General features: G+C 44.4%; 1 protein-coding gene across 4 annotated transcripts in view; it reads right to left on the bottom strand.

Moving 5' to 3' along the window:
* Positions 1 to 21,429, bottom strand: part of LOC113199507 (solute carrier family 28 member 3-like) — a 121,786-nt gene that overhangs the window by 70,116 nt on the left and 30,241 nt on the right. For 3 of the 4 annotated variants that reach the window (XM_077796994.1, XM_077796996.1, XM_077796995.1), the window contains exon 3: positions 20,624 to 20,746. In XM_077796994.1, the coding sequence (XP_077653120.1) occupies positions 20,624 to 20,683 (60 nt within the window). In that variant the 5' untranslated portion in view covers positions 20,684 to 20,746. Of the gene's footprint in view, positions 1 to 7,706; positions 7,774 to 20,623; positions 20,747 to 21,429 lie in introns of those variants that run through there. The other variant, XM_077796997.1, reaches the window with a different exon arrangement.

Genomic DNA, 21,429 nt, shown 5'->3' with positions numbered 1-21,429 from the left:
TTTCTTTCTGCTTGGTGAAACTGTTGTGTTTTTGAAATTTTCCCTCTATTTATTTATATTGCTCTTGTATAGTTGAAAAATCACCCTTGCAGGGCAGGTAGTGGCTGTGAACCTCCTCCAATTGGTGTGATCCGTCTACCACGCTGGCAGGCCCTAGGTCTGCTCTGCTGGTTGGTCAAAGGTCCGCCTACCCAGGAGGCGCGAGGGGCACCTCTGTCACTCCGCAGGTTGCTGGGCCTAACCTCCCGATGGGTCGCAGGTTCCCCTAGCTTGCAGGCACTGGGGGAGGAGCCGGCTCCGCCCCTCAGCAGGCCGCCGGACCTGTCCTACTGGTGGGTCCGGTCCGCGTTCCCTACAGGCGCATATAGCTGCTCTGTGACTCCGCAGGTTGCTGGGCCTGACCTGCCCGCCCGTGGGTTGCAGATTCGCCTAGCTTGCAGGCAGTGGGGGAGGGGCTGGTTCCGCCCCTCAGGAGGCCGCTGGGCCCGTGGTCACAGTCCCGCCTACCTTGCAGACAGTGGGGGAGGGGACGGGCCTGACCCTCAGCAGGCCGCCAGACCTGTCCTACTGGTGGGTCCGGTCTGCGTTCCCTGCAGGTGCGTGTAGCTGCTCTGTCTGAATAATTATTTTCAACCTCAGAAATAATATATATAAATTCCCAAGATGGCCACGAATAGAGTGCATCACACCCCGTGTACCGAAACACTGCGTGGGTTAATAACGAGTTAGAATGACAAAAAACTATCTTGTTAGGAACTTACAGCAAAATAGGGGTGCACCGAAACCTAGAGGAAGGATTTCCAGCACCAAGGTCCGGTAATTGAGTCTCATACATGAGATAACTATGCTACCGGAGAACCGGGCTGACTGATCTGCGCGGCCTGCCCCGCGGCTACCGACGGCGGGGAGCCACCAAGAATCGACCAGCAAGCAGGGAGATTGCTGCAGATTCTGTGGAATCCTGCCGCCTGAGCACTCACGGAGCCCCGGGCTGAGTTCGGGATTTCAGGCGGGGAAGGAAGCAGGACAGTTCTATCCCCCACAATGGAAACTCCACCAAGAAAACCAGCGGCCACCATCTTGGAGAGCTGAAGTAACCACTGTCACTCTCTGACAGATTGCAACAATAAAACAGGTGCATGTTACTCAGCTCATCTCCCATACAGAGGGGAATTCGCATAAAATCTCTCCTAGGCTCTCCAGGGGAGGGATTATCAGAGCAAGCCTGCATAAACATTCGGGGAAAACTAGAGACACCCGACCTTCAACTCCCCCTCCCATCAGCAGGGAAAACAAAACCTGTATTGCCAGTGCGGGGGGAGGGGCAAGCAGAAAAAATCAAAACAATAGAGTGCGGGGGGGGGGGTTCTCAATAGCCACCCTACACACCCAACAAATGGAAGGCCCAGAGTACAGTTTGAGCTGCCGAGAGGCATCACTCAGGGGAAATCTGGTCTAGCAGGAGAAACCAGGACTAGCAGGAGAAACCAGGGGACTAGAGGACAGGCCCACGTGACTGGGCGGCTGTAGTCTGCCCCCCGCTGGTGACCAACAGCACGACTGGGCAGCTAGAGATTGCCTGCCCACCAGCAACAGCCGGCCCATTGCCCCTGCGACTGAGCAGCTGGAGACCGCATGCCCATGGGTGACCGATCGACCGCTGGCGAACGACCGCGCGACTAGGCGGCTGGAGATCGCCTGCCCACCAGCGACAGCCGGCCCATTGCCCCTGCGACTGAGCAGCTGGAAACCGCACGCCCGCCGGCGACTGATCATCCGCCACCTGCCTGCGCGACTGGGCGGCTAGAGATCACCCGCCCGCCAGTGACAGCCCACCCGCTGCCTGCACGACTGGGCGGCTGGAGTCCGCCCGCCCGCCGGCAACCAATCGCCCACGGGCTGCCAGTGCGACTGGGCGGCTGGAGACTGCCAGGCTGTCGGCGTCCGGGAGCTGAAACCAACCAGAGAGAGTGCAGTCCCACCCCTCCATTCGGACACCCCAGTATGGAGCCTGGGGCCCGCCATAGCAGAGAGGTGACGTCTCTGGAGCTTGGCCTTCGGAATTCCTCCCCAGCGGAATCCACTTTAGCAGGCATAGTCTACCAACACAAAGGAGAGACAACAGAGATATAAAAAATCAAAACAAATTTATAGAAGAGAGCAGAAACACAGCAATCAAATAGAGCTGGGAAGTAGTGTGAACATCATGAAAAAACAAGGGAAAAAAGGAGTACAAACAATGCAGGACAACTTAAATCTACAGGAGGACCTAGAATCATCAGAAATAGTGATAGGGAAAGAACTCAAGGCATACCTAACTCAGATGGAAAGGAATATTAGAGAAGACATGAGACAGCAAGTCCAAGCAATAAAAGTATATTTTGAAAATGAATTAAACAAACAAATTCAAATGGCAAAGAATGAGCTTTACCAGGAGATAGAGATCTTAAAAAAAATCAAACAGTATTCCTAGAAATGCAGGAAACTATAAACCAAATTAAAAACTCAAACGAGAATATTACAAATAGACTAGATCAAGTAGAAGTCAGAACATCAGATAATGAAGACAAAGTTTATCAACTTGAAAAGAATATAGTCAACAAAGAAAAGATGCTTAAATCCCACGAGCAATCTATTCAAGAGATATGGGATGTCATAAAAAAACCAAATTTGAGAGTCATCGGGATAGAAGAAGGCATAGAGAATCAAACCAAAGGAATGGACAACCTATTAAATGAAATAATTCTAGAAAACTTCCCAGAGATGAAAGATGGAATGGATTGCCAAATCCTGGAAGCCTACAGGACCCCCCAAACATTCAAAACCCTAATAGACCAACTCCAAGACATATAATTATGAAGATAGCCAACATACAGAACAAGGAGAGACTATTAAAAGCTACGAGAGAAAGGAGGCAGATTACATTCAGGGGTAAACCAATTAGGTTAACAACTGATTTTTCATCACAGACTTTGAAAGCGAGAAGATCCTGGAACAATGTATTTCAAACCCTGAAAAATAACGGATTCCAATCAAGAATACTGTATCCAGCAAAATTAAGCCTCAGATTTGACAATGAAATTAAAATCTTTCATGATAAACAAAAGCTAAAAGAATTCGCAGCCAGAAAACCAGCACTGCAAAGCATTTTGAGCAAAATAATACAAGAAGAGGAATTGAAAAATAGTGCCCAAAACTAATAGCAGGAGTTATCTCAGTAAAGGGGGAGGAAAATAACCAAAAAGTAAAAACTAGCCAAACTAAAATAAATAAATAAATAAATAAACATGACTGGAAGTACAAATCATATTTCAATTGTGACCTTAAATGTTAATGGCCTAAATTCACCAATCAAGAGACATAGGCTAGCAACCTGGATCAAAAAAAAAAAAAATCCAACAATATGCTGCCTTCAGGAGACTCATATGACAGGAAAAGACATACACAGGCTGAAGGTAAAAGGTTGGGAAAAATCATATCACTCACATGGCCCTTGGAAGCAAGTAGGAGTGGCCATACTCGTATCGAATAAAATCAACTTCAAACCTAAGTTAATCAAAAGGGATGAAGAAGGACACTATATACTGTGAAAAGGAACCAACCACCAACAAGACATAACAATTATCAATTTGTATGCACCAAACAATGGAGCTGCAATGTTCATAAAACAAACTCTCCTCAAGTTCAAGAGTCAAATAGACTACAAAACAATGATTATGGGTGACTTCAACACACTGCTCTCACTGTTAGACAGATCCTCTAGACAAAAGCTGAATAAAGAAACTATTGAACTCAATAGCACAATCAATAACCTAGACTTAACCGACATATATAGAATATATCAACCATCATCAAGTGGATACACGTTCTTCTCAGCAGCACATGGATCCTACTCAAAGATAGGCCATATATTATGCCATAGGGCAACTCTTAGCAAATAAAAAGGCATGGAGATAATACCATGCACCATATCTGATCATAATGGAATGAAACTGGAAATCAATGATAAAAGAAGGAAGGAAAAATCCTACATCACATGGAAAATGAACAATATGTTAGTGAATGATCAATGGGTTACAGAAGACATAAAGGAGGAGATAAAAAAAATTCATAGAGACAAATGACAATACAGACACAACATACCGGATTCTATGGGACACAATGAAAGCAGTTTTAAGAGGGAAATTCAGTTCTTGGAGTTCTTTCCTCAAAAAAAGAAAAAAACCAACAAATAAATGAACTCACACTACACCTCAAAAACCTAGAAAAGGAAGAGCAAAACTACAGCAAATGTAGTAGAAGACAAGAAGTAATTAAAATTAGAGCAGAAATCAACGAAATTGAAACAAAAAAACCATTGAAAAAATTGAAAAAACTAAAAGTTGGTTCTTTGAAAAAATAAATAAGATCGACAGGCCCTTAGCCATGCTAATGAAGAGTAGAAGAGAGAGAACTCAAATTACTAACATATGGGATGAAAAAGGCAATATCACAACAGACACTACAGAAATACAGAAGATAATTAGAAAGTATTTTGAAACCCTATATTCCAATAAAATAGAAGATAGTGAAGATATCGATAAATTTCTTAAGTCATATGATCTGCCCAGATTGAGTCAGGAAGACACAATTTAAACAGACCAATAACAAAGGAAAAAGTTGAAGAAGCCATCAAAAGACTACCAACCAAAAAAAGCCCTGGACCGGATGGGTATACAGCGGAGTTTTACAAAACCTTCAAAGAAGAATTAATACCAATACTTTTCAAGCTATTTCAAGAAATACAAAAAGTAGGAGCTCTTCCAAATTTATTCCATGAGGCCAGCATCACCCTGATCCCGAAACCAGACAAAGACACTTCAAAGAAAGAAAACTACAGACCAATGTCTCTAATGAACTTGGATGCAAAAATTCTCAATAAAATCCTGGCGAATCGAATACAAAAGCATATCAAAAAAATTGTGCACCATGATCAAGTAGGATTCATCCCTGGGATGCAAGGCTGGTTCAATATGCGGAAATCAATAAATACTATTCACCACATCAATAGACTTAAAGAGAAGAACCATATGATCATCTCGATAGATGCAGAAAAAGCATTTGACAAAGTACAGCATCCCTTTATGTTCAAAACACTAGAAAAACTAGGGATAACAGGAACTTACCTCAACATTGTAAAAGCTATACATGCTAAACCTCAGGCTAGCATCATCCTAAATGGAGAAAAACTGAAGGCATTCCCTCTAAAATCTGGAACAAGACAGGGATGCCCTCTATCACCACTTCTATTCAATTTAGTTCTCGAAATACTAGCCAGAGTAATTAGACAGACAAAAGAAATTAAAGGCATAAAAATAGGAAAAGAAGTACTTAAATTATCGCTACTTGCGGATGACATGATAATATATTTAACAGACCCAAAAGGGTCTACAAAGAAACTGCTAGAGTTAATAAATGAATTCAGCAAAGTGGCAGGATATAAAATCAACACGCATAAATCAAAGGCATTCCTGTATATCAGCAGCAAAACTTCTGAAATGGAAATGAGGAAAACCACTCCATTCACAATATCCTCAAAGAAAATAAAATACTTGGGAATCAACCTAACAAAAGAGGTGAAAGATTTATACAATGAAAACTATAGAACCCTAAAGAGAGAGATAGAAGAAGATCTTAGAAGATGGAAAAATGTACCCTATTTATGGATAGGCAGAACTAACATCATCAAAATGGCGATATTACCCAAAGTTCTCTACAGGTTTAATACGATGCCAATTAAAATTCCAATGGCATTTCTTGTAGAAATAGATAAAGCAATCATGAAATTCATATGGAAAAACAAAAGACCCAGAATAGCAAAAGCAATTCTAAGCAGGAAGTGTGAATCTGGAGGTATAGCAATACCAGAGTTCAAACTGTACTACAAAGCAATAGTAACAAAAACAGCATGGTACTGGTCCCAAAACAGGCAGGTGGACCAATGGTGCAGAATAGAGGACACAGAAACCAATCCACAAAATTACAACTTTCTTATATTTGATAAAGGGGCTAAAAGCATGCAATGGAGGAAGGATAGCATCTTCAACAAATGGTGCTGGGAAAACTGGAAATCCATATACAACAAAATGAAACTGAATCCCTTTCTCTTGCCATGCACAAAAGTTAACTCAAAATGGATCAAGGAGCTAGATATCAAATCAGAGACACTGCATCTGATAGAGGAAAAAGTTGGCTACGATCTACATACTGTGGGGTCGGGCTCCAAATTCCTTAATAGGATGCCCATAGCCCAAGAGTTAATAACAAGAATAAATAAATGGGACTTACTTAAACTAAAAAGTTTTTTCTCAGCAAGAGAAACAATAAGAGAGGTAAATAGGGAACCTACATCCTGGGAACAAATTTTTACCCTTCACACTTCAGATAGAGCCCTAGTATCCAAAGAACCTAGTATCCTAGTATTACAAAGAACTCAAAAAATTAAACAATAAGATAACAAATAACCCAATCAACAAATGGGCCAAGGACCTGAACAGACACTTCTCAGAGGAGGACATACAATCAATCAACAAGTACATGAAAAAATGCTCACCATCTCTAGCAGTCAGAGAAATGCAAATCAAAACCACCCTAAGATACCATCTCACTCCAGTAAGATTGGCAGCCATTAGGAAGTCAAACAACAATAAGTATTGGCGAGGATGTGGGGAAAAGGGTACACTTGTACACTGCTGGTGGGACTGCAAATTGGTAAGGCCAATTTGGAAAGCAGTATGGAGATACCCGGGAAAGCTGGGAATGGATCCACCATTGGACCCAGTTATCTATCGCCCTCCTCGGACTATTCCCTGAGGATCTTAAAAGAGTATACTATAGGGATACTGCCACATAAATGATCATAGCAGCACAATTCACAATAGCTAGACTGTGGAACCAATCTAGATGCCCTTCAATAGATGAATGGATAAAAAAATGTGGCATCTATACACAATGGAGTACTACACAGCAATAAATATGACAAAATCATAGAATTTGCAGGGAAATGGATGGCATTAGAGCAGATTATGCTAAGCGAAGCTAGCCAATCCTTAAAAAACAAATGCCAAATGTCTTCTTTGATATAAAGAGAGCAACTAAGAACAGAACAGGGAGGAAGAGCATGAGGAAAAGATTAACATTAAACAAAGATGAGTGGGGGGAGAGAAAGGGAGAGAGAAGGGAAAGCATATAGAAATGGTAGGAGACCCTCAATGTTACACAAAATTACATAGAAGAGGTTGTGAGGGGAAAGGGGGGGGAACAAGGGAGAGAATTGAACAACAGTAGATGAGGTAGAGAGGGATGAAGGGAGGGAAGGGCTCACATGATCCTCCCATCCAATGGTGAGCACTGCTGGCTCACATGATCCTTACCCACCAATCAGACTAGCCCTGCTGGCTCACATTATCCTTACCCACCAATCAAAAAGCATCCCATGCCAACTGTTAAACCCTTTAACCATTAAACTGTCATAACTGTCAAAGCACCCCCAGCTCTATAAATATGCAGAGCTGTTCCTCAATAATCGGGCATTTTCTCCAATGGCAAGCCTTGATCATTCTTTCATTGGTGCCAAAACCCAGTATGGGAATGCCTCGCTGCTCAAGAGCCCCCTCTTTCAAGGCTTGCCATCCTCATCCACTCTTTTGAGTGCTGCTGCTACTCACACAACACTGGCTCTTCAGTAGGTGAGTTCCCCTATTGGGTATCCAACTTCAGACGGGCTTCGCAGGGGATTTGACCGTGATTGTCTGGCAAACCTCTGACGCCCGATCTGGAGGAGAGAACGCACCCCACCATGACCTTCATGGTCACGGTGGACTCTCTGGAACCCGTTTCATGAACGGGAGGTCCTGAGGGGTGGAAGAACAGGCACTCCTCTCTCTCTCTTAACCACCCTTGTCCCTCTCCTGAACTATGGGGGCCTCTTCTTCCCTCCCTGCAGACTCACCCTTATTAAATTCTGCACACAAGATTGGCCTTACTATCAATTAGACAATCAAAGTCAAAGGCGCCCAGGAGGATCCCTAGACCCCGCAATTCTCAGATATCTGTTTAATTTCTGTGAGTGCTAGAAAAAGTGGAAGGAGATTCCCTATGTTGAGGCTTTTTCTCTTCTTCATTCTCACCCCTACCTATCCAGCAGATCAACCCCCTCCCTACCAACCTCCCCCATTGGCTCTGTCCAGCCCTCAGGTGCTCCCTTTGACTTGGCCGACACCTTTAGTTCCCCCCAAACTAGGTCCCATTCCCTAGTCCCACAAACCATAGCCCCCTTAAGAGAGGTTGCTGGACCTGAGGTAATTATCCTGGTACATGTCCCATTCTCTATGAATGACCTCACACAACTCGAGCTAAGGTTGGGCTCATTCACCACAGAAGAGAGTTTCAATGGGTCCTCCAGGCTTATAGCCTCACATATATGTTATTGGCTAATACTTTCCTTCTTGAGGAACGTAACAGAATCTGGGAACTTGCCAGAGCCCATGCAGATGAAACTCACCGAGTTAATCCCAATCACCCTCCGGGGCCACTTGCTGCCCCAGATCAAACTCCCAACTGGGTAATACACAAGCTGGCATACAGAGTAGGGACTGATTCTCCACGTGTATTATTGCTGGGCTCAAAAAAAGTGGCACATAAAGCCATCAATTTCCAAAAAATTATAAGAGACCCCATTGGAATTTCTAGATCAGCTTATAAAAGCCCTTCAGCAGTAACCTAGATCCCAAAACCCCAGATTTCCATCATGTCCTTATGACATATTTCCTCTCACAGAGCTACCCTGACATCTGGGCTTGAATAAGGCTCTGCCACCCCCCAGACTGAGATCTTGGCGGTAGCCTTTAAGGTTTTTATGCCCGCCCAGACCCTGCAGGGTGCTTCCTCGGGTCACTGCCCATCACCGAACCCCCCCCCCCCGTGCCTGTTTCAAGTGTGGCAAGGAGGGACATTGGGCCAGGGCATGCCCCGCACCATGCACTCCACGTACTCCATGCCCTAAATGTCAACAACAAGGTCATTGGGGCTCTGACTGTCCCAGATCCTGTAGGAGGCCTATGGCCAGGGAACCCTCTGACCTTCTGGGCATGGCAATCGATTGACGGTGCCTTGGGTCCTTGTCCCCGGCCATAACAATCAATAGACAGGAACCCAGGGTGCGGATTTAGGTGGATGGACGCAAGGTTGACTTTCTCCTTGACATCAGGGCTACCTTTTCAGTCCTGACAGAATTCTGGGGGCAAACAGTACCATTCACCTCTCCTATTGTCGGGGTAGGAGGAAAGACCAATTATCTAAGAAAGACTCCCCTATTACTCTGTTCCATTGTTCCATAGACAACTTCCCATTCTCTCAGACGTTCCTAGTTATGCCCCAATGTCCAGTTCCTTTGCTCAGCCGAGATATTCTCTTTAAATTCAAAACAACAATCAACATCCGGGCTCCTGGCATCAGTCAGGCCCCAGAATTTGCCTATTCATCTTTTCTGGCCCTTTTGGTAGAAGACTGGCCATTCTGTTCCACTTGTGAGGCTGACATGAAATACCATACTAACGTGGTTGACCCAATTGTATGGGATACCCACACCCCCTCCACCATTTCCTGCCCACCAGTTAACATTCATCTTAAAGATCCTAACACCTTCCCCAATCAGGCTCAATACCCCTGTCCACAAAAGCTCTTCTGGGCCTACAACCTATTATTCAGGACCTTCTTAGCCAGGGGTACCTCGGTCCTGCTCATTCCCTTTACAATACTCCCATACTAGCGGTAAAAAAGCTGACTCATCAACACCTCCTTTAGGCCCATATATCCTTTGGTTCCCAGCCCATAAACTCTGCTGTCTCAGATCCCCCACACTGCCACCCACTTCTCAGTCATAGATTTAAAGGATATCTTTTTGCCTTTAACCTGGACTGTCCTTCCTCAGGGATTTTGAGATAGTCCACACCTCTTTGGACAAACCTTGGCCTCCAACCTCCAATATTTTCACCCCCAGTGCCCAAATCCACCCTCTTGCAATATGTTGATAATCGTCTGGCAAATCTCTTTGCCCACCTGCGGGGAGGAAAGCACCTCACCACAGCCTTTAAGGCTACGGTGGTCCTCAGGGACTCCTTCCTTGGGCAGTTTCGAAAGTCCTAGTCCTCTCACCTTTAAGACTCGGCCGCTAGAGAGACGTTTACCCACTCCTTCCTCTCCTCTCTTTCCAGCCCTGGGAGTATCCGGCCTCTCCAGGAGGGGTTCCCGAAAAGTCTTGGTCAAGGTCTCCCATGGTTCTGGCTCCATCCAGGACAAGAGCTTCGACTGTCAGGATTCGTTGATGACCAATCTCTGCAGCTCAAACCTGCTACTTAGGCACTCCTGATTTTTTGGCTCTAGCAGGGACGCCCCTTTTGCCAATAAATCAGTTTCCTCCTTCTCTGTGTCCTCTTCCCTCCTCCTTACATGGGTAATGTGTCCTCTCTGCCAGTCGACTCCCCCCTACAATGCCTCTTGGAACAAATATAGCACCCAGGCCTGGCCCACTTATCCCTTAGACAACCAAAGCAGTTGGCCCCCTTTTGGGTCCCTGGATCCCTCCATTCTAAGAGATCTCTTCCAGGCTTTCTTCTTTCTCCGATCCAATCCTGCTCTCTGCACCTCTTGCAAACCTCTACAAATTCTTCTAGCCTGTCCAAAGGGCACTCAACAGATGACACAGTTCTCCTACTTAATTTCTTGGCCTTAAAGGGATATCGGGCCTCTCCACAAAAGGCCCAAATAGTATGTATCTAGGGTTCTCTATCTCTCAAGGGAAAAAGGCCATTACAGCAGACAGAAAACAGCTTATTGTGTCTACACCTACACCAAAGACTAAAGATGACTCTCCTTCTTGGGTTTGGCTGGGTACTTCAAGGCCTGGATTACTTTTGAATTTCTCCCTCCTTGCCAGGCTGCTATATAATCTGGCCAAGGGCCCCCAAGATGAACCCCTACTCCCAGCAGTAGGGAAGCCCTTTAAAAAGCCCTCCTCTGGGCACCTGCCTTGCATCTCTCTGACCTCTCCCAACCCTTCACCCTCTATGTAAAAACAGGGACAAAGTCTGGGCATTCTGGGTCAGGAATATGGCCCCACATTTGCACTAGTGGCCTACCTATCTAAACAGTTTGACCCCACCATCAGGGGCTGGCCTCCATGTCTCAGAGCCCTAGCAGCAGCCCATGATCTCCAGAAAGAAGCACACAAGCTTACCTTTGGCTCCTTGCTAACATCTCATCTCCTCACCATCTAAAGGATATCCTCACTTATAAGGGGCTACAGTTACTTCCTCTTTCCAGGGTTCTATCCCTCCTTGTCTCTCCTTGAAAATCCCTCCATCTCTTTTCAGCCCTGCTCTCCATTAAACCCTGCCTCCCTCCTCCCATCATCTCCCTCAAAAGATCCCATCCACAAATGCATGGAGGTATTAGAGATGATTTTACCCTGCCCTATCACCATTTCTGAGGGACCCCTGCCCTCTTTGGACCCCGTCTGGTTCTCAGATGGTAGCTCCTTTATACACAAAGGGGTTAAATTGGCAGGGTATGCTGTCATTTCCCTCTCATCCAACATAGAGGCAAAACCTCTCCCACCCAATACCACCAACCAACAAGCTGAACTCACCACTGCCACAAGGGCATGTGAGCTAGCAGAGGGAAATATACAGATTCCAAATATGTCTTCCATATCCTGATCTCCCACGGAGAAAGAAAGGGGGCTATTGACCACCAGAGGGACGGCAGTCATTAATTCCACACTTATTTCTGGCCTACTACGAGCCTCCAGGCTGCCTTCCCAATTGGGAATAATCCATTGCAAGGCCCACCAAACTGACTCCTCCCTTACTACTATGGGGAATTCCAAGGCCGATCAAGCAGCTAGATCAGCTGCCCTCCAGAGCTTTACCTCCTCTCCGCTACTCTTCATTATCACTGGGGATCGCCCCAAAGATCCGCAACAACTCTTCCAGTTTCTTCACTCTCTATTCTGTTCTAGTCCACAGAGTCTCACTACTTTCCTTCACTTCTTTTTCACCCTTTCCCCATGTGATAAGACCCTCCAGCAAAAGATAACTTCTGCTTTTTCAGATCTGCTAGAGAACCAATATCAATACTCCATTAAAACCTAAACCTTTCCCTTCTCATTAGGCCCGCGGTCACACCCCGGCTTCAGACTGGCAGATTGATTTCACCAACATGCCCCACATAAAAAACAAGCCTTTACCACTTCTAAAAAGCAGGCCTCTATGGTAGTTGACTCACATAATCCCCCATTTCGGGATACCCACTTCTATCCAATCAGACAACGGCCCAGAATTCACCTCGCAGATAACTCAGTGACTGGCTCACATGCTATCACTCCCTTGGCATTTCCATTGCTCTTACTGCCCCCAGGCTTCTGGAAAGGTTGAAAGGACCAATCGGTCCCTTAAAGGGACCCTCACCAAGCTCACCAAGCTCACTGGGTAAAGGTGCTCCCCTTGGCTTTATTGTGCATTAGGGCCTTGCCAAAGAAGCCTTCTAATCTCTCACCTTTGGAAGTCATGTATGGCCATCCCCTCATTCTGCCTACAGAACCCCTACCCATCTCTGAAACCTATGCCCTGCCCCTCCTCTTCCATCTATGCTATGAACTCTGGTGCTATCAAGACTGGCTTCTTCCTGACCCCAGTCTCTCTCAAAACCCTACTTCTTTAACACCTGGTCAACTTGTTTACTATTGCCCACCAGGGAAAAGCCCCCTCTAAAACCAAAGTGGGAGGGTCCTGCTTAGGTGACTATGTGCACTCCCTTGGCAGCCAAACTCAAACTACCTAATAACCAACTTACCCATGGATTCATATTTCCAGACTTAAGCCCGGCACTCCTACACCTTCATCAGAAGAGCCACCAACAATCGTCACCTGTCATTAAGTACTCTTGTCAATGCTCCCCCTCATTTCTGGCCCCTCTTGGGTTTTCTCTTTGCCCTATGTCTGAAGACTCAAGGCAAGTGACCCTAAGGGTCCCCACCAGCCAGACCCCCCCCACAAACACACACTTGCTTGAATCTGGCCGGTAGTGGGACTGTTGTGTGTTGTCCTTCTGACAAACCATTTAGATGTCCAGAGCATGGTAACCCCTGAATAAGTGTGATCATAAGAGAACACTTTACCAGTTGCCTTCTGGGCCTAAGGAGGAACATGTGTGTTTTGTTTACCCTCCTAGTTTTGTAAGAATTTCAAGTATCAGTATTTAAAGTTGAGGTGTTTTACATAAAACCTGGAGAGAGCTGACTGCTCTCAAAGGGAAATATGGTAACAATGGGCCACAGTGCTCCCTTGGCCGCCTTCGAGAAAGGCAAAGAGAGAAGCAAGCTGGTACACCCGGTTAGGAGAAAGTTTGAAGAGCAGCCTTAATAGAGAGGGGAGGAAGCTAGGAATGAAGAATGGAATTGGGGATGTTAGGTGCAGGACAGGCTGTTCTGCAGGTCATGCCAAACAAAGTTAGCTGCAGGATGACCTGGCTTCTCAAACCCTCTGTCTGGTTCTTTATCATCTGTTTGCTTCAAGCCCAAACACCCAAGCCCCCGCTCAAGGCTAAACACTTAACCCTCCTTGTGCCAACAAGGCAGCTTGCAGACCCAGAGACCCCATTAGATTTGGGCTATAAAAACTCCCTGTGCCTGTTCCTTCCCTTTATCATAAAGTTCATTCAGACTCAGGTGGGTAAAAAATTTCTAATCAAGCTTTTAACCAGCTTCTCCTCAGGAATTACCAACTCCTGGCTACTGATGATACTTCCAGTTGAGACCTATGCCAAATGGACTGACATCATCATGGATCTGTGGTGGCAAGGAACCTTCATTGATCTGGTTCCTGAAGTTATACCGGTCTTCTATGCCCTCCTGTGGGGGCTCCTTACTTCCCTCCTATCTTTCTCCCACACAGCCCCATTTCAGCAGGAAGCAGCTAGAATGAGTCGAAGCCCACTCTCATTTAATTACAAAGAGGGGAGAATGTTGGCAGTAGCCCCAGCTCAAAAGACTAACTTCCCCATCCCCCAAGAAGAGCCGTCCAATGGTGAGGCCTGCTTCTCACATGATCCTGCCATCCAATGGTGAGCACTGCTGGCTCACATGATCCTTACCCACCAATCAGACTAGCCCTTCTGGCTCACATGATCCTTACCCACCAATCAAAAAGCACCTCATGCCAACTGTCAAACCCTTCAACCATTAAACTGTCATAACTGTCAAACCATCCCCGGCTCTATAAATATGCAGAGCTGTTCCACAAAAAATGGGAATTTTCTCTGATGGCAAGCCTTGATTGTTCTTTCAGAACGATCATTCTTCCAGAGCCAGCAGTCTCTGTGCCTCTGAGGGGCATCTGTAGCAAGGTGATGCTTTTTTGGGGGGAGGGCATTAGAGATGGAACCCTAAGGGAACCTTAATAAAAGTGCTCTTTCAAAAACTTGCCTGAATTTTCATCTTTAAAGATTCTGAGATGTAGGTAACCTCCTTTCCTGTTAACCTCCTCTCCTCTTCTCCGGATCTTCCTTTCCTTCTTTTAGCTTGGAAACAACTTTTAGTCACCTTATTCTAAATAAAAGCCTTCCCCAAATATGAATACTTGAGAACTATTTATGGAGTGGGGAGAAAAAATTTTTGAGAAAGTTATGCTGAAATATTGGACATTCACCTGGGTATGGTGGCTTATGCCTATAATCCCAGTGCCTGGGAGGCTGAGGAAGGAGGATCACAAGTTTGAGACTAGCCTCAGCCATTTAGTGAGGCCCCAACAACTTGATGAGACCATGTCTCAAAGTAAAAACTAAAAAGGGCTGATTAATTGTCCTTTGATTCAGTCCCTGGTATGTATAAATAAATAAATAAATAAATAAATTCAGGAAAAGCAAAAAAACTTGACTCTCACCTTACAATACATATTAACCTCAATTTCAAGGGGACTAGGGACCTCAATGTGAAAATAAGAAGCTTTAAAATTTTTAAAAATCATTATTATTATTGTAATTGTTATTATTTTGTGATACTAATTATTGAATCTAGGGAAGCTCTACCACTGAGCTATCTCCCTAGTCCTTTTTATTTTTTTTTAAATTTTGAGACAGGGTTTTGTTAAGTTGCCCAGGTTAGCCTCCAACTTGCAGTCCTCCTGCCTCAAACTCTTAGTCACTGGCATTACAGACACATGCCACACCCTACTCAGCCACTTCCCTAAGCAAGAAAAGGAAAAGAGAAGAAACTGACAAATGGGACCATGATATGACTAACTTTTGTTCATCAAAATAAATCATTAAAGACTGGAAGACATCTTTAGGGTGATAGAAGACATTTGCAAATCATAACTGCCAAAGGGCTTGTAGCCAGAACACTTAAGTAACTTTTTCAAATCACAAAGAAAAAGGAAAAATCCAGTAGAGAAAATGGGCAGGAGACTTGAACAGGTATTTTATAAAGTTGGCATGAGATGATCAATAACATGGGAAAAGTTAACTTAAACCTCAATGACGTACAGTCCTGTGCTGCATAATGATGTTTGGGTCAATGGCAGACCACATATGTGATGGTGGTCCCAAAGGACGAAAGTAGAGCTAAAAAATGCCTATTAACCTGTGATGTTGTAGCTATTATGATTTCACAGTGTGAGGAATCACTCCTGTGTTTGTAATAATGCTGGTGTAAACAAATGGATTGCACTGCCAGTGTGGAGAAGTGCAGTGCACACAACGAGGTACAGTGCATGATAATAATGATGATGATGACAAAGACTGCTACTGGTTTATATATATACTATACTATCCTTTTTTTGTTGTTATTTTAAGAGCATGGTCTTTGTGATTACAAAGAAAAAAAATAGAAAGATAGAAATGTGTACTGTACAGTGTGCTGTTACACTGGAAGCAACGTTGTATACCTTGAGTTTATTACATCTCAATTGAATCAAGAGGCCAGGACAAGTAATTGGCCTACACCATGGAGTTTCACTTAAGTCCACTCTGGGATGTTTGCACACCAACATAATTGCCTAATGATGTATGAAGGACGCTGTTGATTGATGCATGACTGTATGGCCACACACCCACCAAAATGGCTGAAATTTAAAAATCCATTTGAATTTTGGTGAAGATGTGGAGGATAAATAGGAACTCACGCTCTGCTGATGGACATGTAAATTGGTTCAGTCATTTAGGAAACAGTTTGGCATTATTAGTAAGAGTTGAAAGTGTATATGTACTCTGATGATCTAACCATTCTACTCCTGAGCACAATCCTGATTAAATTGTCACAGTGCTCCAGAAAGCATGTCCAAGAGCATTCACAGCTGTGTTTTCTGTAGAAGTTCCAAAAAACTTCAACTGTAATAACAACCATGTCCACAGGGTAAAATTATCAATTGTGGAATATTTACCAGACAGAGGACTATGTATTCTTAAAACTGGATAATTGCGGTCACTTGTAACACCATGGCTGAAAACGGAGCAAAAGAAGCCAGATACAAAAGAATTCATCCTGCTTAATTTCATGTATGTTCAAAGATAAGCAAAGAATATATTTTGTAGGTTTCTGGTTATATAAAGTCAAAAAAACAAGTGCTGCTTTGGGGACTCAGAAGTTGAGGACTAGGAAAACAAGTTGGGGCAGTGGTTAGTCCTGGGTGGAGTTGGGGAGGGAGGTACTAGTGAGCATGTGCAGGGATGGGGCTACTGAGGGATATCAATCCCTGTTCTCTGATCTGAGTCACAGTTCACTTTTTAAGAAGTCGTATATCTGGTAATTGTGTGTATTAGTGTATGCCTGTAATCCCATGGGCTTGGGAGGCTGAGGCAGGAGGATCCCAAAGCATCAGCAATTTAGTAAGGCCCTAAGCAACTTAATAAGACCCTGTCTCAAAAAAACAAACAACAACAACAACAACAAAAACCCCAAAACAACAACAACAACAACAATAACAAATGGCTGGAGACTTAGCTCAGTATTTAAGCACCCCTGGGTTTAATCTGTAGTACCAAAAATAGTTGTATACTTGGTTTTATTTGTTTTATGTATGTTATTTTTTACAATAATAACAATTTAAATTACCCTCTCCCCTTTTCCTCTTACCCCTGCCAGAGGAGCATACATGCTGCCTTCATTTTTTCCCTAGTCTAATACCCACACATAACACAAATTTCCCCTCTTCACCCCCAGCCCCAGGTCACCAGTAACCTATTATTTGGCAAATGCAATGAGTTTGTGGCCTCTTCCATGCCTGCCCCCCGCCACCCCAGGGGTCTTTCCGATGAACCCTCTAGTTCTGTCTTCCTTGACTTCTCCAGACACCTCTCTCTCCTGGTTCTGCTTCTCTGTCCCTACCTGTGGCTCTCTCTGCTTCCTTCTCTGCACTCCCACTCTTTAAACTCTGGTATGTCCCAGGTTTCCTTCTGTGGTGGTCTTACCCACACCCTTGCCCATCTCCGTGCTAACAGCCTCCAAATCTGTGTGATTGAGGTTCCAGGTGGATGTGCACCACAAACTCCCTACTTGATCTACACTCTTGTCAAAATGCCTGGAATCTCTCAAATTTCAACCAACAGCCTCAGATGAAACTCATTCTGTTCCTTATTCTAATGAGAGAGAGAGAGCACGCGAGAGAGGGAAAAGAGGGGGAAAAAATGAAAACAACAACAAAACAAACCCTAAAACCAAAACGACCAAACAAACAGAATTTTAAAAAAAGAAAAGAAAGATCTTCTGTCTAAAAAAGGCAAGCACTTCCAGGTTGACATCTCATACTGACTCCTCACTCATTAATCAATCCCAACACCAAGAGCTACTATTATTTTGCCTGTACTATGTGCTGGGCACTGTTTTTCATAAATGTGTATATCTGTGTTACAAACACTTTTTATGTGTATTACCTCAGTTAATTCCCTCAACAATCCTGAGGTACCATTACTATCTTACCCTACAGGAGAAGATGGAGGGCTGAGAGCCAGAGCAGCGCTCAGACCCTGATCCTGACTCCAGATGGCCCCTGAGGAACAGCCTCTTACCTGTGTTAGCACCTCGTCCCTGCATGTGTCCACTGCCTTAGGCCTCATCTGGATGATTATACTGACTTCCTAACTGATCTCCCAACTGCACACGAATCTCTCTCCATTTTCATTCACCTTCAAGAGGGCCACTAGGCTCACTTAAAAAATAATTTGGTCATCGTAGTTTTGAGTGATTCCCTCTCTCATGCCTCAGCACACATGGAGGCCACATGATCTGGCACCAGCCTGTACTGTCCCCTGCCTCCTGTTCCCCACCCCAGACACATGCTCTTCTCTTTTAGGCTCTGGGACAGTTCTCTTTGCCTGCAGTGTTCTGTGGACCCACCCCTTCCTGCTTGCCTGGAAAATGCCTGCCCATTTGTTAAGTCCTAACTGCAGTTCTCTCTCCCTCTGTATGCTGTCATGGACTCCACAGACCGCCCAGTGCCAACTATATATTTATTTACAAATTAAGACTTATTATGATTCAAGAGAATGGAAAGGGTTGGATGGGATAGAGGCAAAGTGATTTGGTGCAAGCCTCTAGCCTGCTCTTCTTCCTGTTCCTCCTCTTCTCTTCCATTTCCTCCTCTTCTTTTAATTATTATTACTTCTTTTAGTTATTATTATTATTATTGGTACCAGGATTGAACCCAGGGATGCTTAACCATTAAGTCCCATCCCCAGCCCTTGCTATTATTTATTTAGACAAGGTCTCACTAAGTTGCTTAGGACCTTGCTAAGTTGTTGAGACTGGCTTTGAACTCTCAATCCTTTGCCACCGCCTCCTGAGCAGCTGGGATACAAGTGTGCACCACCACATCAGGCTCCCTGCTCTCCTTCTCAAGGGCAAAAACAGTGTCTCCTGCCTTCTTGAATTGCTGTCCCTTCTTAGCACTGGTAAATACAAGATCCAGAGATATGCACCAGCTTTTTTCTCACTATTACACCTGCTTTGCCCCCATGCAGCCCCTCATTTCACTCTCTTAACTTATAACAGGTTTCATACTTGGTGCTCCCTTCCATCATTTAATATTCATACAGGGACCAAGGTATGCCACTTTTAAAACATGCCATTCTCACAGAAGAATATTTTGAACTAAGGTGACTGAGAAGGAGCAGATATGAGTGAGCACTCTGCCCTCCCTCATCTTCCTAAAAGCAAGGCATATTATTTCCCTTGTCCCTTTGTCCCATAAAAGGAAGAGGAGTACAACACTTTTCACCAGGCGGTAAGTGTGGAAAGCAAACCTTCCCAGAATCAGCTTTATCTTCCATTAGTCGTCCCCCCTGCCATATATTTCCAAGTTGCTTTCCCAAAATTTATTGGCCTGAACAGCCCCAAACCTCTTTCCTTTGTCTAGTCACTTCTCCGAATGTGACACCCTTTGTTAAAATGATACATAAACTCTCAAGACTAACTGCTTCTTTGGGCTTTTCACTTTTTTTGTGAGGTTCCCATGTGAAATTTAAAAAGTTACTAAAATTTGTAATACTTCTCTCCTGTTAACTCAGTTTTCATTTGTTTAATTCACAGGCCTTAGGAATTGTACCTGAAAGGGTAGAAGTTTTTCCTCCCATTTACTATCAGATGGACATCCCTGTGACTATTGAATAGACAAACTGGGACTCAGAGAGATAGTAACTTATAGATAGAATCAGGGTTCACGTCAAAGTCCTTTTCCCTCTTCTTCTTTTCTTATTTTTTCTTAAACAGAACCCAGAAGTTCTGTTTTGTCCTTCTAGTGATGATGAGGCCCAAGGGGCTGCTCACACATGCTCATTGCAGATTTTGTGTCTTTCCCAAAGTTCTCATGCTAAGTGTCAGGGCAGGAAAAGAAGCACACCTAGGAACAACTCTGAAAATCCCCATCCTACACCAAATTGGAATAGCCTTTTTTTAAAAGGGATAATTAATTTTTAAATTAATTCATTAAGGAAGCACTGAGAATGGAATCCAGGTCTTTGAGCATGCTAAGCAAGCTACACCCCACCACTGAGCTACACCCCAACCCTGCCTGGTGTTTTTAATAGGCCTCCTTCTGGGACTGTGGCACCAATCCCTGGGATGAGCAGCATTAATCACTTAGTGAGTTTGGGTGGATGACAAGAGTCTGTTCTGGGGCAGGCACCAGGGCCACTATCAGACAGGGGCTGTGGGACCTAGTTTAGAAGGAAGGAGTTCTGAGAGGCTTGCTCTATTCAAGATGGAATTCCACCCATTCTTTGGAAGGATGCCTGCAGGTAAATACTGCAACCATGTTGTGAGCCAGAGAGGGAAAAAAGGGAGGAGTAACAGAGCAAGTTTCCTAGTAACAGAGCAAGTCTGGATCAACCCTAAGTCATTAAAAGAGACTTTTCAGGTTTGTCAACACAAAAGAACCCAAGAAGAAAATAGTGGGCTAAATGTGCCATTAAAATTCTTGACAGTGGCCCAGTAATCCCACTGCTTAAGTTTAAGAAACTTGCCAAGCGGGTAAGGAAAGAGCATTTTTTTTTTCCATTTATTTGGTTTAAAACAGAAGAAGAAAGTTCTGCTCACCTGGCAGCCAGTATTGCTGTAACCCTCAGTTTTGGGGGCTGCTGTACTTGTCAGCTCCATGTTCTGTTCACCAGCTGTCTGGGCTCTGAATTCTCTGATGTCCTATCTGAAGGTCCTCGGTACCTGGGTAAAAGAAAACAGTCTCTGCTTATGTCAAAATGCCAGCTGCCGTGGCGGAAATCTGGACATTGCTTCAGTTTGGAAACTTCTATAATAATCTCCGGAATGACCTGGGCTGAAACCAGATTGGGTGGGGCCAGAGGGGCCAGAAGGGTGGAGTGGAGGCTTCTGGTTCAGGCCCACCCACCTCTTTTATCCTTCTAATGATTTCCATCCTTGGGGCTTTCCATGTTTACTTCTGGAAAGAAGACTTTTGTGGTGCACAGGCGTGATACTTTCTCTGTAGACCTTAGTGAAATAGCTCTCTTCTTGTGAATAGTGTTGAGGGAAGGAGTGTTGTTGGTAGAGCAGGGAAAGTAAGAATTGGTTCCTATCAAGTTATCAACTACTGTGAGCCAGGCACAAGTTAGGTGCAGTGTATACAACTATCTCTGTCTTACACTTGGACAAACTGAAGTGGTACCCCCTTTCTCCACAGAAAAGCCCTCTTCACCATGACTAATTTTAGGGCTGTCAGCAAAAGAATCTCTGAAAAAGAGTCCAATGTAGATAAACTTCCTATTTTCCTTTCACCCTTTTTACTTGGCCACTGGCTGAGAAAATAACAGCACTCCAGGTGCTGAACACCCCCTTACTAGTTATCACAAATGCATCCAAAGATAAGTGTCACAGTAGAATGGGTAGAG

The sequence above is a fragment of the Urocitellus parryii genome, chromosome 4, assembly GCF_045843805.1.
Source record: "Urocitellus parryii isolate mUroPar1 chromosome 4, mUroPar1.hap1, whole genome shotgun sequence".
Lineage (NCBI taxonomy): Eukaryota > Metazoa > Chordata > Mammalia > Rodentia > Sciuridae > Urocitellus > Urocitellus parryii.
The sequence above is the reverse complement of the archived record's forward strand: the minus strand, read 5'-3'. Positions and strand labels throughout refer to the sequence as shown.